Source organism: Glandiceps talaboti, chromosome 3 (assembly GCF_964340395.1).
Source record: "Glandiceps talaboti chromosome 3, keGlaTala1.1, whole genome shotgun sequence".
Classification (NCBI taxonomy): domain Eukaryota; kingdom Metazoa; phylum Hemichordata; class Enteropneusta; family Spengelidae; genus Glandiceps; species Glandiceps talaboti.
Window position 1 is genome coordinate 18,833,182 of NC_135551.1, and position 26,186 is coordinate 18,859,367.

General features: G+C 33.3%; 2 protein-coding genes across 3 annotated transcripts in view; one reads left to right on the plus strand and one right to left on the minus strand.

Moving 5' to 3' along the window:
- The first annotated feature begins 14,692 nt into the window (after positions 1–14,692).
- LOC144432914 (uncharacterized) lies at positions 14,693–17,487 on the plus strand. The gene is made up of 2 exons (XM_078121215.1): positions 14,693–14,877; positions 15,951–17,487. Exons 1-2 carry the CDS (start codon positions 14,745–14,747, stop codon positions 16,937–16,939), a joined length of 1,122 nt encoding a protein of 373 aa, XP_077977341.1. The 5' UTR covers positions 14,693–14,744; the 3' UTR covers positions 16,940–17,487.
- Positions 17,488–23,104: 5,617 nt separating this feature from the next.
- The window catches only part of LOC144432555 (four and a half LIM domains protein 2-like), a 75,155-nt gene continuing 72,073 nt past the window's right edge, over positions 23,105–26,186 (minus strand). For both annotated transcript variants that reach the window (XM_078120794.1, XM_078120795.1), the window contains exons 9-10: positions 25,835–26,021; positions 23,105–24,949 (exon numbers count right to left, since the gene is read on the minus strand). In XM_078120794.1, the coding sequence (XP_077976920.1) occupies positions 24,801–24,949; positions 25,835–26,021 (336 nt within the window). In that variant the 3' untranslated portion in view covers positions 23,105–24,800. The remainder of the gene's footprint in view (positions 24,950–25,834; positions 26,022–26,186) is intronic.

Below are 26,186 nucleotides of genomic sequence, written 5' to 3' on the forward strand. Positions count from 1 at the left end.
TACCTTAAATTCACTCAGTCATTAGTAGCATTTTTATGCCAACAATTATTTAGACTGAGAATGTAGTCATACTCGTATGGTAATTCTGGCTATATGGTCCCCTGGATTTGAGAGTTTAATTTGAATGTTTGTAGTGAAATTGACCAACCCACCCCCCTGATAAAAAGAGGATTAAATGTTTGATAGCTCTCTACTGAGCTCTGTATGCAGTTGAATTTAGGCCGCATTGAAAATTGATTACTCTAAAATCCATATTATCTAGTCAATGCTAGGGGTGTCATCGCTGCCAAGCAATTCTTTGTTGCCAATTTGAATCACCATACAAGGACACATGCTTTTTTTTTGGGGGGGGGGGAGGGTTAACATACATGCACATGCTTGACTGCGAATATGAAGAGTTATAATGGAATGTGCCATTATAACTCTAAACCATACAAACATACATACAGAAAGTTAAAATGAATGGGGGACTTTATTGTATTGTTGTAATGAATATGACGCACAACGGTGATGGCAAATAAAGATGGCGACACGGCAGTAATAGAGATGGCGGCGACACGGCGGAGGTTTGTGAGGTTTATGTGTGTTGGTATGAGAGATTAAGGCCATAGACAGCAAGTGAAAAATATGTAAAACCTACAAAGGACTAACCAACGAACCATTGCCAACCAACCAACCAACCAACCAACGCCAACCAACCAAACAACAAAGTAATCAACCTAGTCAGAGAAAACCAAAATCCACAAGAAACCAGACGTACGGAAAGGGATAACAAAAATCGAGGAGTGCTGTTTGTGTATGTCAATATGTAATATATGATCATGTGCAGCGAAGACAGCGGACCGAAACGCGAGGTAGATGATGGCGCAGATATGACAATTGGTGCCGGAGACGCAAAAATGATAGTGTATTTGATGTACGTATGTTGGAAGGGGTGAGGTGGGATAGTTAAAAGAGCAATCACTCATGCAGCCATACAAACTAAAAAAAACTCAAAAAACTTACTTGGTGCTGATGTCTGAAACTGTTTTTCTGTTCTTCTAAACTCCTCCAAAAGTTCTACTAATAAAATAACTTAAAAATACATTTCAATACATAAATTACATTTTAATAGATATACATAAATGCAAAATACACATCAGTATCGTAATAATCAAATACATCGATCAGTCTTGGGTCTTCTTATCACCACAGGCTAAAAGAAAGAAATTTAAGAAATAGTATAAGAATTGAAGTATTCACTCACAATGCAATTATATTATTTTCTAAATTTATTTTATATTGCAGACATGACAATCAAATAGAAATAAAGTTTCTAAATCTAACTTTCAATGTATAAACATATTAAATATTAAAAAGAAAGTTTTTTGACTCACATTTTCCATCATTTGTCCATCTTTGTCGAGCCTCGCTTCCTGAAAATAAACTTGCATGGAAATTGTATTAATACAGTTTGGTTAATATATTGTGTTTTATTTAATAAAATAATGAAAAAATACATTCAATATAAATTACATTTACCAAAGTGCTCCCATATGGTTGATATTAAATTTTCAAGGTTATAATTTGTAGACAATATTTTTTTATGAAATGGGGTGAAAGGAAGAAATCAAATCTTGACGAAGGTAAACTTGCCCAGGTTTGGGAAACCACTATAAAGAAAGAACTGTGTGTATAAATTTGCAAATACAGTATAATTAATTGATTTTTTATTGTTCTACTGTTTCTCCCTGAAAAATCGACCCCAATGGTTAGAAAAGCCAATGAGAATAAGTCAAGCAAAAACATTTTTATACTATTAAATTGATTATGAAATAATAACTGACTAAAGTTGCATAAAGTGGGTAGAATTTGTATGTGTTATCAAAATGTGTATTTCTCAGAGAATTAAATTTTTTTTGCAGAAGTAATATGGGAGGGGGGGGAGGTGCACAACTCCCATAGGTGGGAAAGGTCTGCTGGAAAGCAGTGTTTTTTTGTATACTTTTCTGGGCTGGAAAACCCTGCTCAGCTGGACTGATAGATTTTGCTTCAGTTGCAGCTTAGAATAAATCTATAAATTTCAAAACATTATTACAATTCTTAAAAGTGAGATTTCATTTTCCAAAAGACAATTAATTTGGTCAGTTTTTAGCTATTTCATCATACAAACTGCCGCCTGTATCTATCATAGATCTGTAGAGTATCTATTTTGTGCTATAAAGTTGGTATTAGAAAGTGTCTCCATTTTTGGGTATGTAGTATGACAACAGTAAGGGCTTGGTAATCTTAGCAAAGCCTCCTAGTATCATTTCACACAGAGTTGTCCTGTCATATGAACATGTTTAATGAGAGTAATCCATAATGCCAATACTATTTCAACTTTAAGTGCAATTAATTATGAAAGGAGAATTAAAAAATTAACAGTCATTGGTGCCTAATTATGTGCTTATTTACTATATATTAGTATTTATTATATATTAGTATTTATCATATCATATTACTTATTAGTGATTATTTATTATATGTTATTATTATTACCCTAAAGTTATTATTATTATTATTATTATTATCATTATTGTTATTAAGATAGAATTTAATAGTAGGGCCGGCAAAGAAAATTTATCTAAAGTGTGCTTCTTTGAACTAGTATTGGCAAAATAAACCACTTTCATTAATTTTGTTCACATGACCATATATCCCAGGATGAGGTGGGCAACTCTTTGTGAAATGACATAGGGAGGCTATGTTGAAACCCCCAAAAACCAAACTGTTGTCATACTACACACCCTAAAAATGGTCTGACTCTTTCTTATACCAACTGTATCACTCAAAATACATACTATACAGGTCTATAATACATGCAGACGGTAGTTCATATGATGTAATACCTAAAAACTGATCAAAAATAATTAATTTTTTGAGAAATGAAATCTTACTTTTAGCAATTGTAAGAATTATTTTGAAAAATATATCAATATTTTGAACTACAATTAAAATAAAATCAACCAGTCTAGATGGGCAGGGTTATCCAAAATCTTCTCGCCTAGAAAAGTATATTCCCTATATCATACATGTACATGTACCTTATGACATATGCATACAGACTTTACAGCAGACCTTCCCCGTATAGTCCATGGGAGCTCAAGGCCAGGTTTCAAAATAAAGCTTGTTTTATGATTAATTATGCAGAAAATATTGATTTTTGATGACAAATATGGCATATTTTCCGAATGACATGTCACCTTTGTGCCAGTTTTGAAAGAAATCAGATATTGGAAGTCTTAGCCCATTGTAATAGTCACTCACTTTGGGGGACTAAAAGTGCTTTTGCTGGATGAATTCTATTCCCTTTTCTAAACATTGTGATCTCTGATTGAGAGAGAAACACAAGTGTGGTAAACCATAATATTTTTGTTCAAAATTTCAATTGATAAATATTGAATCAAACTTTTATGATTCAGTTTTAATTTAGCAAAACCAATTGCAACCTACAGGAGCATTTTGGTTTACACCAGTTATATTTTTACAGCTTTTATTTTATTTATTTTTTACAGAGGTTAATGAGGGAGACGGTAGTTCTCTTATAAAAACTTTTTTTTAAAACTCCTCCCATGTAACAAAAACTACTCTAATGGTGAAAAACTAATGGTCCTTGCTCAGTGCTCGGGGATCATCATGTTATAGACTTTTTGTAATTACAGATTTTTAGTTGTAGTCTTTTTAGCCCTAATTTGCATATCACTGATGAAATTATCATATCAAGAATACATCTTAATCTAATTATAGACAACCAAAAAGACATTTTGATTGGATCGTGTTATAGACCTTTTGTAAATATAGACTTAGTTTTAGTCTTTATAGCCCTATTTTGCATATCACTGATGAGATAAACACATCAAGAATACATCTTAAACTAATGATAGATTTTTTACCATAAAGTCACATTTTTAGGCACTAATTTGCATATTACTGATTGGATCATCTTATTATAGACTTTTAAAATAAAGACCGTTAGTTTTAGGCTTTTTAGCCCTAATTTGCATATCATCGATGAGATCATAGTATTAAGAATACATCTTAAACTAATGATAGACTTTTGACCAAAAAGCCACATTATTAGCCCCTAATTTGCATATCACTGAAGAGATCATCTTGTTATAGACGTTTTGTAAATATAGACTTTTAGTTTGAGGCTTTTTAGCCCTAATTTGCATATCTCCGATGAGATCATGGTATTAAGAATACATCTAAATCTAATGATAGATTTTTGACCAAAAAGACACATTTTCAGACACTAATTTGCATATTACTGATTGGATCATCTTGTTATAGACTTTATAAATATAGACTTAGTTTTAGTCTTTTTAGCCCTAATTTGCATATCACTAATGAGATAAACACATCAAAATTACATCTTAATCTAATGATAGAATTTTGAACAAAAAGACATATTATTAGGCACTAATTTGCATATTACTGATTGGATCATCTTGTTATAGACTTTCTTTTAGTTTGAGTCTTTTTAGCCCTAATTTGCATATCACTGATGAGATAAACACATCAAGAGTACATCTTAATCTAATGATAGACGTTTGACCAAAAAGACACATTATTAGACACTAATTTGCATATTACTGATTGGATCATCTTGTTATAGACTTTCTTTTAGTTTGAGTCTTTTTAGCCCTAATTTGCATATCAGTGATGAGATAATCACATCAAGAATACATCTTAATGTAATGATAGACTTTTGACCAAAAATACACGTTATTAGGCACTAATTTGCATATTACTGATTGGATCATCTTGTTATAGACTTTATAAATATAGACTTTTAGTTTTAGTCTTTGTAGCCCTAATTTGCATATCACTAATGAGATAAACACATCAAAATTACATCTTAATCTAATGATAGAATTTTGACCAAAAAGACATATTATTAGGCACTAATTTGCATATTACTGATTGGATCATCTTGTTATAGACTTTCTTTTAGTTTGAGTCTTTTTAGCCCTAATTTGCATATCAGTGATGAGATAAACACATCAAGAATACATCTTAATCTAATGATAGACTTTTGACCAAAAAGACACATTATTAGGCACTAATTTGCATATTACTGATTGGATCATCTTGTTATAGACTTTCTTTTATTTTTAGCCTTCTTAGCCCTAATTTGCATATCACTGATGAGATAAACACATCCAGAATACATCTTAATCTAATGATAGATTTTTGATCAAAAAGACACATTATTAGGCACTAATTTGCATATTACTGATTAGGTCATCTTGTTATAGACTTTTTGTAAATATAGACTTAGTTTTAGTCTTTTTAGCCTTAATTTGCATATCACTGATGAGATAAACACATCAAGAATGCATATTAATCTAATGATAGATTTTTGACCAAAAAGACACATTTTAGGCACTAATTTGCATATTACTGATTGGATCATCTTGTTATAGACTTTCCTTTATTTTTAGTCTTTTAAGCCCTAATTTGAATATCACTGATGAGATAAACACATCAAGAATGCATATTAATCTAATGATAGATTTTTGACCAAAAAGACACATTTTAGGCACTAATTTGCATATTACTGATTGGATCATCTTGTTATAGACTTTCCTTTATTTTTAGTCTTTTAAGCCCTAATTTGCATATCACTGATGAGATAAACACATCAAGAGTACATCTAAATCTAATGACAGATTTTTGACCAAAAAGACACATTATTAGGCACTAATTTGCATATTACTGATGAGATAAACACATCAAGAATACATCTTAATCTAATGATAGATTTTTGACCAAAACGACACATTATTAGGCACTAATTTGCATATTACTGATTGGATCATCTTGTTATACTTTTTATCACATAAATACGTGCATATCTCCTACTGTGTGACGTCAAACAGGGGTGATTTCAGAGCATATCACCCCTGTTCTACCGAACTATTTTTTCTCCGTACTGTTAATGTTTGAGTGTTCGTATCAATCCTACGATCAAGTTTATCGTAATAATTATGTGCTTTCAAAACGTAAATGCATACATTACGTTACATATATCCTTGGCTGGCATGAGTTTGATACGTAGAAGTCGTTTTCTTTTTCTTTTATACATTTTATTCTATTTAAAAATCACGTAGATTATCGATGAAGCAGCCGGCAAGCTTCCGATTTTCCGTCGAGTAGCTCAGATCTCCGAACTTACACAACCAGAGAAAATATGATTAAAATGACGCCACAAAAGACGTATTCAGACAATTCTACTTACGTTTTAAACTAAATTCGATATTACATGTACATCGCAAGGTTATAACCGATAATTTTGGTTGAGAAACCACAGAACAGTACGACCGATACCGTGTTTGTGGTAAGCTTGACCTCGCGACAGGTCACGCGATTATGTAATTTGCATAGCCGTTGGGCGCCATTTTTTAATACGCGATGAAGAATATAGTGCGATGAAATGATGCAGTATTCGTAAAATACGAATGAAAATTTTAGAAAAATACGGGGAATACTTAGTTATGTGATAAATATATAATTCCATGAAATCAATGTTAGTTTTACGTCATAATGCTCCTCGTATGATTCCGCGGACTACAAATTCTCGCCTACCGGCTCGAATTTGTATTAGTCCGCGGAATCATACTCGGAGCATTATGACGTATTTACTAACATTGATTTCATGGGATTATATATAATTATAAATATCGACATTTAGTTTTAGTCTTTTTAGCCCTAATTTGCATATCACTGATGAGATAAACACATCAAGAGTACATCTTAATCTAATGATAGATTTTTGACCAAAAAGACATATTAGGCACAAATTTGCATATTACTGATTGGATCATCTTGTTATAGACTTTCCTTTATTTTTAGTCTTTTAAGCCCTAATTTGAATATCACTGATGAGATAAACACATCCAGAATACATCTTAATCTAATGATAGATCTTTGACCAAAAAGATGAGATCATAAGCCTTAATTTGGTTTTGAGACACATATATTTGATCACTATACCATGGGTATAACTGAAGCGGTGACATTATTTTGTATTGTAATTTATGAATGTTCTGACCATCACAAAACGAAAAATAAATTTGGTACACATTGTTGGTTGTTATGTGGTTATTAGCTATATTTGTAATATTGTAAACAAACTTATCTTTTTCATCATCTTCAAAGAAGAATGTCTTTACGGAAATAACTCTTAAATTTGTAACATGAATGAAAAAAATATGCGCTGCAGAGCAAAATACACGGGTTTTAATTTTGTATGATTAGCATTTTAATGAAAGAAATATTTCGATTCAACTTTGTAACTAACTAGATTTTGCGAAAACTTTAACCCTAATTAGAAGTGGCACAATCAGTATTTCTAGAAACAATCTATTTTAAGTTTACATTTAGTTAACTAGTTTTTGCGAAAGTTGTTAATTTTAGAATGGGAACCCTAATTAGAAGTGGCACAGTCTGTATTTCTAGGAACAACCTATTTTAAGTTTACATTTGGTTTACTAGTTTTGGGGTAACTTTAGTATGGGACCCTAAATAGAAGTGGTTTTCTGTGGTTATAGGCAATTATGGTTTTCAAGTTTGTGTTTCGTAAATAGTCTAATATAAACATCAATGATTTTTCATTTGAACATGGCAAAATACAATTGTTTCGGTTGTGAAAGAAATGTGTATACCGGAGGTGGCTGAATTTATAGGAATCTGGGTACCCGAGAACAACTTTGTGTACATGACTATGTATGACGTATCTATTCAAATTTGTTTGTCGATAAATTTTGATTTGTATTTTTTATTCGTAGATAAATTTTGATATGTATTTTGTATTTGTATTTTGCGTTCTTAATGTTTTCGAAAATGGGGAATATTACAGTCTGTGCCACTTGAACAACCAATGACAAACTTTCCTCCTGACAAAACCGTCTAAATCCTAACCTGTCAACCCGGGCCGCCACCTTCCCGCCAAAAAAGGTACCGCGCCGAAATTGCCACCATGGCCCCCATTCCCATACAACGGGCCCAAATGCAGCTGAAAGAACAAACATTGCAAACCGACTTATCTCATATACCATCCTTCGACGTTCTCGCAGGGACCAAACCATGATAAATTGACGAACCAATACGCAAACCATTGACTTCCATTCTCGAACAGTCTCTATTGTACGGCGAACAAACATCTGAAGCAAACACAGCATCCATACGGTGATACACATTGCAATTTTTCCTTCCAACTTCCTCTTTTCGACCAGTGAGCGAAGTAGACAGCATACAGCATCCAGGACCCATACCAAACATCGGAATATTCTTCTATCATCCACTCTCAGCAGTACAAGGCTTCGGACATATACTATGACGACATAGACCAGGGTGAGCAGCACAATACCAGTATCCATCTTTGTTTATCGTTTGCTGGAGTCGCAAAGACAGTTTGAAAATGTATCACGCGTCATTTATATACCCAACCCAAGATGTTAGATTCCTGTCGAGAACCATGAACCAATCAGACCTAGAGGATCAAAATTTTCCTCTACCCCTCCAGGTGCACTTTAAAGGTGGTGGCAGGGAAAACTATTGTGTTTGTAAGACTAGTTAGGTGTTGTTTGTTTCAAATTGGTCAATCACTTGACAGGGAGTACACGTGTTACATTTGACAAACAACCAATCAAAAGTCCGGAGTTGATTTCTCCACATTCTTTTATTTTACAGGAATACAAACTTATGTAACGTGCACAGGGGTGAACACTGTGTAATGAAGGTATAGACTAGCGTTCCTCGCTAAATGCGTGCAATGACGGATAAGCTCCGGTATTGTTGATGAATTATGAATGTATGTGTCGACCCCCGTTTGAATGAAAGTGTAATGTATAAAATTATGTGAAAACCAGGACGTGGTGACGGGGGCTATTGTCTTGGAATAATAAGGTGTTGTATTTTGTTACCAATTACTCAACTCGTTGACATACAGTTTATTTATTTATTTCACGGAAGGCCGGCAAGTCCCATTTACAGGCTCCTAAAAATGAAAAATTCAAGAATACAAAACACACAAGCATATCAAACAAACAAAACTAACTTAATGCACATTAAAAACACATTTTTCGATTACTTATTCTCTAAGTATGTCAGTCATTTCATGATGAACGAAGAAGTCATAGTCAAATACAGCTGTAAGTCTTGCACAGTCAACCAGTTCAATTCTGATAGAAATCTTTTAAACAGTTCATGTTCTTTCCTACATTGCAATGTCAGATCCCTTACAAAAAACTTTGATAGCTTTGTTAACTTTCTAAGCATGTTAGATCAAAATTTTCTTTTTATAGCTCTAACGGAAACATGGTTACATCCCGATTCAAATTGCTGTCTTTATGATTTGCCTTCCTATACTTTCGTTACTTGTAATCGTGAAGCCTCACAAGGTGGTGGAGTCGCTCTGTATTTTCACAACTCGTTGTCCTTCTCTCGCATTAACACATGTAAAATTAATCACTGCGAATCCATCTTTGGGGAAACTATGATCAACAACAAAAAGATTGTTATAGGCGTTATCTACAGAAGACCCAACACACCTTTTAATGAATTCATTGACAGTTTAGAAGCATGCCTTGATCAGGTGTCAGTGAACGGGCGTGATTGTATTCTCCTTGGCGATATGAATATTGACACATCTTTAGATAGCCCACCCGTTACTCATTACAATACTCTCCTGAATACATACAATATGACACAATTAATTAACACCTCTACCAGAGTTACTAACACCTCACAAATATTACTGACCACTTTATTGAGTCCGGTACAATTGAAACAGACATTTCAGACCACTATCCAATTTTCGGCATTATTAAAAGTCTGCATCACGTTTTTGAAAACAGTACCAAAACACACACCTACGATTTCAGGAATTACAACAAAGAGGCCTTCTTAGCTGACCTAAGCAATGTATCCTGGCAACCAGTCCACATGTGCGAAGATCCGTCTGAAGCATACAATATTTTTAATGATTTATTTCATACTGTTATCAGAAGACATCTTCGAATAAAAACATTTACAAGAACACAAAAGTCAATTAAAAGACCCTGGATCACAAAGGGCTTATTTACATCCATACATACAAAACACAAACTTTTCTCGAAAATGAAAAATCACCCAAGGAATAACCAAATTAAAAATAAGTATACTAGGTACAGGAATACATTGACGAAGCTCCTTAGGTTGGCTAAGAAAAACTACTACACCAATAAAATTTCAAATGCCTCTGGCAACACCAACAAAACTTGGCTTATTATTAAAGAGATGTTGAACAAAACACATACCAAATGTTCTCCCGATAAATTAACTACAAACAACCCTGGAAACACATGCTTAACAGATACAAGAGATATTGCTCAAGAATTCAATAATTATTTCACTGGTATTGGGCCCAATCTTGCTCAAAAGATTACAAGCAACAAAGACTTTAGACAATACCTGGATGGGAACTACCTCAACTCCTTTTTCTTTCACCCCGTGTCTGAAGAAGACGTCCTTGGAGAAATATTCAAGCTTGATCCCCGCAAAGCTACCGGTCAGGACACAATTAATCCCCTCTTAGTTATACACGCTGCTCACATTATTGCATGCCCTCTCACACATATAATTAACTGTTCTCTCAACAATGGTATTTTTCCAAGTCTACTTAAGATTGCCAAGGTAATACCTATTTATAAAAAAGGTTCGCCATGCGATGTTGGCAATTATCGCCCCATTTCAATTTTGCCCGTAATCAGTAAAGTGTTTGAATCTATTGTCAATCATCAACTTGTTGTATATTTTGAAAAATACAACATCCTCATCAAAACTCAGTTTGGTTTCAGGAAAAAACACAGTACTAAGCTTGCCCTGGTTGACCTGATCACTGGTATTGCTAATAAGCTGGACAATGGATATCTGACATGTGGTATATTCATTGATTTGCGGAAAGCCTTTGACACAATAGACCATAGTATTCTTCTACAGAAACTGAGTCACTATGGTGTCAGAGGCTTGCCTTTACTTTGGTTTAAAAGTTATCTCTCCCAGCGTAAGCAGTGTGTCTGTATAAATAATGTTACCTCGCCATATAGCGAAATACAATGTGGAGTACCACAAGGCTCAATTTTTAGGCCCCCTTCTCTTTCTGATTTACATCAATGATATTGTGAACGCTACTGATGCATTTGAATTTCGATTATTTGCCGACGACACAAACTTGTTTCAATTTATCAACAATCCCTCAAATATAATTCAGCTTGATCAACTCCATTTCGACTTCAGGAAAGTATGTGACTGGTGCGACGCCAATAGGCTCACTATCAATGTAGAAAAAACTAATTTCATGATTACTAGTATTAAGACTTCGCAAAGATTGGTGAAAACGGAGGGAAGTCTGGGCATCAATCGCTCATAAATTTCACAAGTAACGTCAACCAATTATCTTGGCGTGTGTTTAGATCAAAATATGCTTTGGACATCACACATTGAAAAAGTTAGGAAAGCAATTTCTCCAATTAATGGCATAATTTCCAAAATTCGCTATTACGTACCTAAATCTACTCTTCTTCTGCTGTATAACTCTATGATCTTGCCCCATATCTCATAGTGTATAGAGATATGGGGCAATACATACAATACATTTCTCAAGCCTATCTTAAACCTTCAAAAGAAAGTTATTCGCTTTATAACTTTTTCAAATATTGGTGCTCCCTCCTCCCCTCTTTTTCAGCAACTAGGAATTCTAAGTGTCCACCAGCAATGCAAATTTAATACTTCTTTATTTATTTTTGATTTGAGGGCCGGTCACTTCCCGCAAACAGTTAACGACTATTTCAACACGCCACCAAATACGTATCACACTCGGAATACAACGAGAGATAACTTTTACATTCCAAAAGTAAATCTTACTTTGACGCAACACAATTATGCAGCTGCAAAACATTGGAACTCCTTACCTGAAGAATTGAAAAAAATACAATCCAGGACTACTTTTAAATCTCAGTTAAAACAGTATTTGTTACAAAATTAATTCAGCTTTTTCTACCTTACATTGCATTTAATGCCAGTTGTTATATTTTTTTTTTATGTGAACGCGTTTTGTTTTGTTTGTTTTTTGTTTGTTTTTGTTTTAATTTCAAATTTGTTTTTGTTTTTGCTTTGATTATTTTATTTGTTTAATCAATTGTAGTATGGGCCACAAACTTGACTAGTTTGTTTCAAACTATTTCTGTGGTCCAGCCATAAACTCTGTATTCATCCATCAGTTTAATTGTAATATTTATTCCACTGTCTTTTGTACTTTCTCTCTTGTTATGTTGATATGATTTTGAGTTTGTGGCAAATAAAATACTATATCTAAAATACATTATGAGGCAAATATATAAAATCAATATTGTCAGGTGGACAATCTGGAAAACTAAATTTGATAAATTAAAGTCAATATTCAAAATACTACAACAAAGACCACTATACGTTGTTATACATGTACATCTGTGAACGGCACAGTGTTTAAAAACATTAAATTTACTGGCATCAGGTTTGTAAACTTTCTAGTTCTCCGATCCGGCATCTGTGGAACTTTAAAATGTAACTTGAAAAGCATATATGGACTATCATAAACATTACTTACACACTTGTAAAAAATACCATGTCTAAAAACATCCTCCGTTGCGCTGAGAGGGGATTGGCAAATCGAAAAACTTGCATAATGTGCATATTGTGTCGGTTAAAAATTATTCCGTTTAATGAATTTTCCAGAACCCTTTCAATGCTAGCCTGTGGTTTATTTTGGCAAGGTTACCAAATGATTGAGCCCTATTCCAGAATACTCCCCATGAGTGATCAAGGTATGCTGTTCCTGCGCCAAACCACAATTGAATGGGGTTGGCTAAGTATCTCCAAATATAGATTACGATCCAACCTCTCCTTGCAAATCCCACACTTAAAGAAATCTCTTATTATGTATGAACACTGTAGTCGATTACCACTGTTATTTTATACTAGTGTATCATACATTTGCACATCTCCAGAATACGGGAAGTATGCCATATAACTGCACAAATGAAAATCAGCGACAACGTTTTTTTGTGAGCTTGAAGGGAAGAGGGAACTGGGAAACAATTTGTACAAAATATTTTCTCATCAGCCCCCACCCCTTCCCTAAGTGCTGTTCGTTCCCTCGGTTTGCATTTGCGCGGAAATGTAATTCAGGCCAGATATACTCTCTGTCTAAAATAGGTGGAACAACATTATCCACATATTAGGGCAAGAAATGGCAAGACAACTAGTTTATTAACTGTTGAAAGCTTCATAAGACAGTTGATTTCTCGGGATTCAATTACGATATGAGCAGTCAAATTTTTGGTCGCTTCTTTCTTTATGTGAGGAGGATTTAATTTAGAAGTGTTTAAGACGATTTTTATGAAGATAGCACACTCGAGTAAACATATAACTATCAATCCAACAATATATACCAATGACAACTGTCAATCAAACGTGTCACGTGAACTGATTGCTTTGGTAAATGAAAATATAATTTCATTGAGACACTGACCCGCCCCTGTGCTACATCCAAGTGGGACACACATAAGTATATTAATTACGCATATAAAGTCCAGATACGTCCTGATAAAGGAAGTCAAAAGTACAAACCATGTTTGGCAGTGTCATTTTATTTTGGTACATGCAAATGTATAATTGTTTTTTCTTCTTAGCTAACATAAAATGGAATATTAATGCTAGTACCTTTAGAATTCAAACTGTTCTTACTACATTTATCAAGTAAACAAATATACCTCACGTCTGAATAAAGACTTGAATATGTGCTGAACAAGAAAAAATGAATCGATTAACTAGAGATTCTTACATTAATACTTTGGTGACTTCTGCACAAATGTTGAAGACATTCATTGACATCACTGTACCAGTCATTCTGTAACGTACACGTACTAATACTCTATCGTTGAGTGATATGCAAATAGTAAACATACGTCATACTACTGAGCAAACGCGCACTCTGATTGGATGATAAAGTTAAGGCTGACATGTAAACAACCGCATTGCAGTTATCAGAGAGGTGCATGATGCTACGCTCGACAGTATAACGCGGAAGTGATTTTATTTTAACATGAAACAGCATTTTTAGACATTCAAAAATGAATTCATAGTCGCAGGTGACGTATAAGTATGTTATTTGCCAAATACTGTTCCACATCTTGCTGCTCGAGGTAATTTTTCTGGTATAACGGCTCGCCTCCGGCTCTCCGTTATACCAGAAAAATTACCTCTCGCAGCAAGATATGGAACGGTATTTGGCAAATAACATATGAAATATGTATGGAATGAAAACGTACCAGTTGCTCTAGTACCCAACATCCTCCTATCAAAGAGTCTGACAGAGCTGTCGGAACAGCCTACAGCTAACTGATATGGAATTATAGGATTAACGGCTAGTGATGTCACATTTGATCAAAATATCATGTTATCATGGAGACACAAAATCCTATGATTAGTACATTTCCTATAACTTACAAGTTTCATCACACAACATACAATAAAATTATAATTACAGGTTTTTCTTTTTTTTTTAAATCTGTGAATGAGGAGCAAGTTAGAAGCAGTGGCCTTTCGTGAGTGTAGCGCCAGCAGCGGCAGAAAGGAGGCAGAGGACCAGACTACGCGGAAGCAGGAAGAAATAACAGTTCTGGTACGTTTGCGAGAATATGGCTCAACTGTCCTCGACTCGTTCTTGGCTACATGTGCAGGACGTAACTAACCCCGTTTCTCAGCTGTCACTAGAATGTATGTACGGCAGTAGTGTACAATTTTCTCTGAGTAAGATGTTCCCTGGCAGAGGTATGTAGCATGTACATTTTTTCTTCAGAAGCAAGTGTACGCCATCCTGGTCCATAGTCCATGTTTTTCAAGTCTAGCTTGTAACCAAGGAAATATTTTTATAGTGATTCACCGGCTATGGAACAATATGCTAGAAACAATTCTCGTTACTACTAGATACCAAATTCAAAAACTCATTCTGCCCATGAACAAATTCAATACATGTATATAGACTGGAACATTCTTGACAATAGCGTAGTTACATCATGTATAAGCTGGAACTGTTGATACCATGTTCTGTACGTGACCAACAGGACATGTATCTGCGGTAAACATCAAAGGATATCTCTAAATTTACCCTACCTGTGACCCACCTAACTACCATCTCTGTCAAGGGGTAGTACGAGACGCAGTAAATGTTTACAGTACAGTGTTCCTTTGCATACATTAGATGAATTAGCCATTTCCTGGATGCTATCTGAGTTGTTTACGCCTCAGTGGTCTGAGTTTACGCCATGTTTACACTCAGGCTGGGGTTAAAATTTACAGCAGGGGGGCCAAGGGAGAAATTATAGTAATATTACATTTCGTATTGTCAAAAATGTGTTGCAATATTTGTGAACATGGAAAACACTGTTGAAAAGCATGTTTAACTACAATGTCAAATTCAATGAAGTTATATAAATAAATAAATAAATAAATAAATAAATAATAAATTAATAATAATAAATCAATAAATATTAATTAATCATCCACAATTGCAAATATGCTGATGTTGATCAACTCAGCATTCCTTTCAAATTTCAGATATTGAGAGTCATCATTTTCAAATTCAATTAGTACTTTTCTGGCACGCCATCATCTCTCATTGCCTCACTATGCCTAAGCAGATCATAGAAAATTAATCTGGTCTAGACAGAATTAAACCATTCCTAGGCCTAGCTCCAGGACTGTTACAGCATTTATTCAAAGTCAGTTTGTGTACACTTAAGTCTTTGATAATTTGATTTCAATCAAATATACCAATACTGTCATATCCTCATTTAGCATTTGAATTTCTAACTTCAATGTTATCATTTTGTTTTTCTATATAGCCAGTAAAACAAACTACATATACAGAAAGTTAAATGCTATTAAGAAACCGGTCTTTCGTGATGTATATGGACAGTGTTTCAGTGGAGATGGAGTCTTGTCTCAACATAAAAGAATGCACACATGTGAGAAGCCATACAAATGTGATGTATGTGGAAAGAGTTTCAGTCACAGCAGTCACCTAATTAGACATGAAAGTACCCACACCGGTGATAAACCATACAGATGTGATGTGTGTGGAAAAGATTTCATTCAAAAAGTACAATTAACCAGGCATGGAAGAAAACACACTGGTGAGAAGTCATACAAATGCGATGTATGTGGAAAGAGTTTCAGTGTCGATGGTAATCTCATCAGACATAGAAGAATCCACAGTGGTGAGAAGTCATACAAATGTGATGTATGTGGAAAGGCTTTCGGTGAGAAAGGAAAGATGGCTATACATAGAAGAATGCACACTGGTGAAAAACCATACCTATGTGATGTGTGTGGACAAGGTTTCAGTCACCAAGGAAGTTTGACTGTACATAGAAGAATCCACACTGATGAAAAGCCATACAAATGTAATGTATGTGGAAAGAGTTTCAGAGTCGATGGTAATCTCGTCAGACATAAAAGAATACACACTGGTGAGAAACCATACAAATGTGATCTATGCGGAAAGCCTTTCGCTGAGAAAGGAAAGATGGCTATACATAGAAGAATCCACACTGGTGAAAAGCCATACAAATGTGATGTGTGTGGACAGGGTTTCAAACACAAAGGAAGTATGACTGTACATAAAAGAATCCACACTGGTGAGAAGCCATACAAATGTGATATATGTGGACAGGGTTTCAGTCAGAAAGTAAACACGGTTGTACATAGAAGAACCCACACTGGTGAAAAGCCATACAAATGTGATGAATGTGGAAAGAGTTTCATTGCCACCAGTAATCTCGTCAGACATAAAAGAAGAATCCACAATGGTGATAAAACCAAACAAATGTGATGTATGTGGAAAGAATTTCAGAGTGAAAGGAAGTGTAACTGTACATAGAAGAATCCACACTGGTGATAAAACCATACAACTTTGAGTTTGATGTATGTGGACAGGGTTTTACTAGAAGAAGGAAACTCAACCCAACATAGCAGGATCTGATACACGCGAGTGAAAAACCATTCTTGCAAACCAGAGTTATTATTTCTACCACTACATTTCGAAATAAGTGTGGGAGGCTCATTAAGAACATTGCTGTAAAACAGGCCGTGGTTTACGAAGGAGTCTTAATAAGATAACCAAAAACAGATCTAGTTTTAGCTTTGAAGTAATTTTTCTGATGTTTTGATTGACTAAAAAGCTGTTTTTGATACTTAGACTTTTACAACTGTGCTTGGCATGTATTTTACAAGCTAACTGATAATTAATTGTAGTGTTCAATTTGTCAATAGACGTACACAAAAAGTTGTTATTGATTACATATTTTATTATCTACTGTAAGGAAAGGTTATATTTGTTTTTGTGTGTGGATGCGATATCTCAAAAACTAAAGCTGAAACTTTCTACACATCTTCCATTTGGTAAAGACAAAAACTGATTACGTTTTATTAAACATCCAAAGAATATTAAAAGAGTCATTTGCATAATTAAGGCTTTTTGGTTATTAGACTATATCCCAAGAATGGAGACTTTAAATTCCATATAAATTGGTACATAAACCATAGTTTGTTTATGTAGCTTACAGTTTTAATGACTAATTTACATAATTAATTATTTTTAGGAGTTGAGACATATCTTTAAGAATGCTCACTTCCAATTCCTTATAATTTGGTAAATACAAATGCATAGCTTTAGTCTCAATAAGAATTTACATAATTAATGATTTTTAGTAGTTGAGGCATTTAAGAATGCTCACTTCCAATTCCTTATAATTTAGTAAATACAAATGCATAGCTTTAGTCTCAATAAGAATTTACATAATTAATGATTTTTAGTAGTTGAGGCATTTAAGAATGCTCACTTCCAATTCCTTATAATTTAGTAAATACAAATGCATAGCTTTAGTCTCAATAAGAATTTACATAATTAATGATTTTTAGTAGTTGAGGCATTTAAGAATGCTCACTTCCAATTCCTTATAATTTAGTAAATACAAATGCATAGCTTTAGTCTCAATAAGAATTTACATAATTAATGATTTTTAGTAGTTGAGGCATTTAAGAATACTCACTTCCAATTCCTTATAATTTGGTAAATACAAATGCATAGCTTTAGTCTCAATAAGAATTTACATAATTAATGATTTTTAGTAGTTGAGGCATTTAAGAATACTCACTTCCAATTCCTTATAATTTGGTAAATACAAATGCATAGCTTTAGTCTCAATAAGAATTTACATAATTAATGATTTTTAGTAGTTGAGGCATTTAAGAATGCTCACTTCCAATTCCTTATAATTTAGTAAATACAAATGCATAGCTTTAGTCTCAATAAGAATTTACATAATTAATGATTTTTAGTAGTTGAGACATATCTTTAAGAATGCTCACTTCCAATTCCTTATAATTTAGTAAATACAAATGCATAGCTTTAGTCTCAATAAGAATTTACATAATTAATGATTTTTAGTAGTTGAGGCATTTAAGAATGCTCACTTCCAATTCCTTATAATTTAGTAAATACAAATGCATAGCTTTAGTTTCAATAAGAATTTACATAATTAATGATTTTTAGTAGTTGAGGCATTTAAGAATGCTCACTTCCAATTCCTTATAATTTGGTAAATACAAATGCATAGCTTTAGTCTCAATAAGAATTTACATAATTAATGATTTTTAGTAGTTGAGGCATTTAAGAATACTCACTTCCAATTCCTTATAATTTAGTAAATACAAATGCATAGCTTTAGTTTCAATAAGAATTTACATAATTAATGATTTTTAGTAGTTGAGGCATTTAAGAATACTCACTTCCAATTCCTTATAATTTAGTAAATACAAATGCATAGCTTTAGTTTCAATAAGAATTTACATAATTAATGATTTTTAGTAGTTGAGGCATTTAAGAATGCTCACTTCCAATTCCTTATAATTTAGTAAATACAAATGCATAGCTTTAGTCTCAATAAGAATTTACATAATTAATGATTTTTAGTAGTTGCATTCCTGTAAAGCCTTTTGGCATAGCTTTAGTGTCAATAAGTAATTTACATAATTAATGATATTTACTAATTAGGCTATCACTTCAAAGTTCACAACTTGGTACATGCATAGACAGTAACAAAGTGCATGTGCTCTTTAAAGCTTGTTGATGCAAGTTACATAGTAATGATTCATTTGCATAATTACCGATTATCAGTAATTAGTCAAATATTATGTATGCAAACTTCAAATTTCAAATAGTATGGTGAAATTAATTTGCCAATGGAGGGGTATATCATGTATGATAGCTGTAGCTCAGAATTATGCATTCCAACAATGTGTGTATAGAAACAAAAACCTACAGGTCTTGCTTTTACAGAAGGCACTCGGTTTATAACTGGTTTCTTTTCTGTTGAGAAAGACTCTTAGGACTTTTTGTTAATTTGTTTAGATTTATATTCAGAGGTGTTGAAATACTATGATTTTTTTAGTAATTTGATACACTATCAGTTGGACAATATTATTTCTAATGTGCTACATTCGAAATAAAAACATTTTTGTTAACTATAAGTTGTGGATGGCGATTTTAATGATTTTTCATCACTTACACTATATATGTGCAAATTGCTGAGAATAATCGGGTTGAAACTGGATCTTAATTGATTGCTCTGTGTAGCTCTAAATAACTCTGGATAAACAAATTTTCTCTCAAGAATCAGCAGATATGGAAAACCCGAACAAACAAATTCATGATTGTTTTATGTTAAGGTAGTCATACAGACCACAGACATTTCTTACTTGTCTGTGTATAGATTCATGAATATTTAAAGTTTGGGAGTTGAAAGGTCAGAGTTCAGGAGTTGAAAGGTCCAATTTTATGAGATTGAAACTTGAAAGGTAACTACCATACTATTTTGGGTTTGAATAACAAAAAACACATTGCATATTGCGATAGCAAAAGCGTGAACTTTTATTCTAGAAAATTATTCCTTTTCTTTACAGTTAATAAATACTGAAATCTTGCAGCATGTCTACAAGGCTCTACAAATAAACAATGCAAAAATTTATCAACATATTGGGTCAGAAAAATTACATTTCGAAAATGAAAAAAAAAATGCTATGGAAATGCGCGAGACTGGCTAGGAAGCATTAGCATCGCAAGATTTTTTTCTGACCAGAAAAAATTTGTTATAAACTAAATGAATTTTGAAAAAAATGGAGGATTTTCACCCAGATGAAATCACTTTTGTGAAGTTTTAGGGTCATAACAGATAACAAATGAACATTTCCATTGAGACCAGTTCAAAAATGGATTTGGCATGGCATAGCAATCCGAAAGTGATCCGAAAGCATGAGACCAAATATGTGGAAACTTATGATGGAATTCAAAATGGCTGCCGTAGCCATGGTGACACAGATATGATGCCATCATACATGCATTCCAGCTGAAGAACTGGTTTATGCTGAACCGAATTTCTAGCAGTTGATGTTGTAAAATGAGTCACTGTCATGATGCAACTGTTTTTATTCTGGCAATAGAAAATTCACACCAAACTATTATAATCCTCCAAACAAAAACATTAATTTTTTCACCCCTTTTTTTAATCGACATGCTGAATAACCCTCTCACTTCAACAAAAGGATCATACAGTAAATTATGGATGTAAACTAGATGTTAAGTAAGGCAGGTAGCTTTTCAAAGTTTCTCAGCTGAAAGCTTGCATTTTTGACTAAATAATCCCCCCAACATATTCCCTAGCCTTGATTGTCCATGTTAATCAGTTTACAACAAATGACAAATAGATGGATATTTTTTTTTTCATATTCTAAAATTGCCAATTCATACTATGATTACTGTACTCATACCATAATCTCATCAACCCTCGGATATTTTGTGCATTTTAGATATTGTACACATGGAGAGGCTGACATCTGAGCAGATCAGGCTTACACTGGTGTGAGTACTATAAAAAAAAATGCTTACACTGGTGTGAGTACTATAAAAACAGCAACTTCAAATCTCTAATATATTTTTTACATCTTCAAACTTGCATGCTTCTATTCTATTGTCTGTCTTCTCAACAAGTTCAAACAAATTAGCTGAAATTTCTTTCTCTACAACATTGATTGTTCTGAAAAATGTTTGCACGAATTAGTTTTATATTTCAGTTTTTCAATCTTTGAGCAAACTTCAAGGTAGCCAAGATATTTCATTTCTGCAATATGCAAATTACATATCAGGGTCATATCGATTTTAGAATGAGGTCAAAGTGATAATATGCAAATGAGCTACAGGTCAACAGTAGAACAAACATGGTACTGAAATGAAAGGATAACAAAACTTAACGGATATTTTGCCTGCTACAGATGTACCACAAAACGTCAAAAGAAAAATACCGTTAACTTTAAGAACCCTGCAGAATAGGTCAAAGGTCATGTTAATGGACCACAAGACTGGTTTATGGTTAACTTGAATTTCTATGAAATTGCCAAAATGAATGTGATGAAAAGTCAAGGGTAAACAAAAAATATTCTTTTGTAACCTTTCAGCTGAAGTGAAAGGTCAAAGCTCACATTTCATTCGTCTCCCTGTCTTCACAGGTAATAGACAGATCACATGTTGAACAGAAAATTCTGCAAATAATAAGGTCAGAGGTCGATTGTATGCATTGAACCATGAATGCATTAATGATTAGTAATACACCCATGATTGAATCGATTCCATTGTAGCTTGCAAGCATGATAGGTCAAAGGTTAGCACAAATATCATTATTAACCCTAAACTGACCATTTTGGCATTTTTCAAATATTTTAATAATAGAAAGTCGGTTGTTCCTTACAGTGTATGGTCTGATGTGTATCGACTACAACATGTTACCATGACAACGTATATTAAACAGCTCTATGGTTTGCAATAGTATTTGGAATTACATCATTTCTGAAGAAAGGTTGTCTTTGCTTAACTTTTGATAATATTTCTTTTAGTTTACTATAACAATTAGTTGTAGGTTTTCGATGTAGCTGTACTCATAACTTTCGACAGACAGTAAAAAGCTCCTTCCAATATTCATGCCCATTGCAGTTGATGTTACAAGAAAGGAGCATTCTACAAAATTTTTAAAGACTTTTCATTCATTTCCGATTTTTTTTTCTTATTTTTTAGATATTAATTTCAAACATTTGTTTGTTGCATGACTATCATTATTCAATAATGAAGTAAAAATCAACAAAATTAATAGCCAAAAAAAAAATTATTTGAAAACAGCAATTTATACCAAAACAGGCTACTAGGTTCTTCACCTCGAGCAAAAAATCAAAATTTAATTCTGGAATGACTAAACACAAGTAATAAATTTCAAAAAAAAGTCAGCAAAACCTTTTTTTATCCGATAAGGGTTCTAGAGTAATATGATTTTAATAATGATCGTTACAATTAATTAATGAAGTCAATTGAAATTTTCGTTTTCATTGTCATTAATTATATTGTAAACTGTTAATAATCTAATTAAAATCTGATAGCGGACCTGGCTGGTTTATTTTGTCATCTCATCTTTCTGAGAAACTGGCCAATTATATCTGTTTTGCACTGAATGAATTAATCACATCAGATGTCTTTCAACTGGTGCAAAGTCAGTTTTTCATATCATTTTTTATGTATATACAAGGTTGAAAGGTTCGCCATTGATGGCGCTCCACACAACTGTCGTTTATACAATGTAAGTATGTAAGCGACAATCATGTGTAGTACCACAGACATATCTTTTCAACATCTATGGCAGTACCCACATGAATCAGTTCATATTCCCACTAGCCATATTAATGATTCTGTTCTTTCAGATATAGTAGTAGCGTGTGTATTACCGTCCCTACAAAGAAACCTGTGGATTTTACATCAATTCTAAATGGCTAAACAAATTACTTGTGAGTGAGAAGTTTGTACATGATTTAAAAGGACCGGTTGTTCAAATAATGGAAATGCCGAAATCCCCCCCCCCCCCCCCCCCAAAAAAAAAAAAAAAAAAAAAAAAACATCAACAATTACACAAAAGCTGTACAACAATGGAGATAAAAAGCAACACAAATTTTATTTGGGGCAGATCCTTTCTCAGATTTTAATCAGATCGAAAATTTTTAACTATGCTTGGACCTCTGACGCAGGATAATCAACAGCTGATTACAGCAAACAACTCCTTCTTTTAAGCACATGTACAGATAAAAATAACTAAGTAAATATGTAGTAAAAATGCATTATACGCACATGTAGTAACCATAATATTTATTCTATAAATGGATATAAAATCTCTACATAATAGGAATTTACAAAAACATTTTTTCAATACAAAGCTAATTTTTGGCAAAACACTCTTACTAGTCATAAACATTGTAGAAAAGATTACTGCACATAAAAAGGTAAATGTCCTAACCATTTTTATTCACATTTTTGTCAGACTTTCCCCAAAAAATAGCATTCTCTCTTCTTTCGAGCTAAATTTATGCAAATAATTTTGATTCAAAACTGGCTTTGACATGGATCTAAACTGGTGTTTTTGATTTGGAAAGTTGTCGGGAAAACAGAAATTGTGAATTTTTGCACTATATACTTTGGTGAGAAAACTAAAGAATGTGTACGACATTTTGGACTACAAAGTTGGCTAGAAAACTAGATAAAGTGTTACCAGAAATTGTAACTACCGGTATTTTGCACTAAATTTTGAAGTTAACTGAAAGTGACTAGAAAACTATAAAAACTGTTAATGATTTGGAAGGAAAAAGTTCCAAAAAGTTTAGGAAGAAAAACAACTTTTTTGCAAGGTATGGATGACACGATAGATTTTTCCAAATGTTCATTGACATGAAAAATCTATTTCAAAATAAACTGATTTTGTGTAAAAATTGAGAATTTTAGCATACAGAACTGATTTTGAGCTATTCTCTCCAAGTTTCCACACACCATGTTCTGCTAAAATAACCCAATATTTATTTATCAGCTTTCTGTTAAAAATTGGCAATACACACCACAAATGTATCAAAATGAAATGCAAAAGAAACAGTACCCTAACAAACTGTTTCCACAAGTTACATCAAAATGTTTGCAATTTTGAACACAAATATGATAGCCTACCAAACATCCTACCATATCAAAATGGCCACACGCTACATAAATCATAATATTTATAATAAAAATGGCAAGACATTTTTTGCACATGAAAGACAAAAAAATGGAAAAAAAAGTACAAAACTGACACAGCTTTTTTTCGTATAAGACTTACATTACAAAAGATGCATGCACAAGAACAAATGCATTTTTGATATAATTACACTTTTCATACGAAAACTTGTCTTCTTTTTTTTAAATTCTTAGAGTCTACCTAGAAAGAAATTTCTTAACCTATATTAGCCTATAAACATTATTTCATTCACCAAGTACAAAAAGCAAATGGTTTATGTATTTATCTGTTAAATGAAACTACTGTGGCTTCTTTAGATTTTGTATTACAGGTTGTTTTCATCATTTCAAAGAGTTTAATTCTTTCTTTTTTTTCTGTTAATTTTATACTTTAAGTTAAACTGCTTGTCACTATCTGCAGTGATAAGACTTAAATATGCAGTCTGCTTCATTTGCATAAAAACAAAAGGTTGTTTTCTTCCCACCCTATGGGGGCACACTTTTCTGCTCTTCGTAGTTGGTGGTAAGTGTGTAATTTCTTTATGTGGGGACAGTGCTGATTAACTTATGCTTGTCCACAGGTTGGGCATAGAATATCGTCTCCCTCAGTCATGAAGCCTTGGCCGACCAGCGAAGCCTGGCATTTCACGCAGTTAAAGCAATCGTTATGCCAGTTGCGTTGTTCAAAGGAAATGAACTTGGTTCCACCCATACCTACAATAAATACAGGAAAGGGTACTGATGTCAAAATCACACAGAAATCTGAAATGAAATCAATTCAGTTCTCTTTCTTTCTTTTTCTTCTGTTTCAGGAGTCAAACAGATAGTATCACACTTTAATAGAGCTGATTTCTAAAACAAGTTGTTCCAATAATTGATATATATTCTATGCTAACCCTAACCTTGTACTTTGGGAAAAAGAATAATATTATATTTCTGACCCTATGTAGCAATAATTGGCACCACAATGATTTCTTTTATAGATTATTTTGTCTTAATATCCTAACATGTAATAAAATAAACCTAAAATCAATGTATGCTATCAATAGCTTTGTTTAAAATCATCACCATAGTAACCAAACAAATGCAACATTTCTTAAAGGGGCACAAGCTGAATTTTTTACGTTTCTTGGGCATAACTCTTGATGCATATATTTATAAGGTTCTCACAGTATTCTACTTGAATACTGAGGCACACTTGACCATCACTTGGCAGATTAACTTAACATAAACCTAGCAAAATACTATAACTTACAAACGATCCAATGACATAATTTACTATACATATCAAAAATGTGTAGGACATCCATACAATGCAATCTTTCTTTAAATGTTAGGAGACAATTGTAATGTCTTACAAGACTAGTATGTAAGATACAGACATTCATGCCACGCAGTCTGATTAGGCTGAACAACATGACGTACATGTATCTTATAGTCTAATACAAGGCATACATTGACATTAGTATTTTGTCATAATACGGTAGTTCTCTGAATTTTTTTTCACTCAAGTCAAAAGCTAGCCCAGAGACAAGTACAAAACTTATAAACTCAGCTTGTACTGCTTCAACATAGCTATATATATAAAGAATGACTTACCAGTGATGGGCTTGCTACAACAAGTGCATTTCTTGGCAAAACGTTCTCCGAAGCACTCAGCACAGTAGGGTTTGTCTTCACGGGAAGTGAATCTCACACCAGCCAGTTGTTTCTGACAGTCAGTACACAAGAAACAGTCTCTATGGTAGGGGTCACCACGGTAGGTCACTCCGCCAGCATTGATGATCTGTGGAGGAAATAAGTCACCAACATCAGCAGGCAACATACGTTTTTGGTATGTGGAGGAAATAAATTACAAACATGAGCAGACAACAAACACAGAACTTTTTTACATCGAGTGTGAATGTTTTGTCTGGCTGGTAGTTTGTGTCACTCGTATCTATGAAATTCA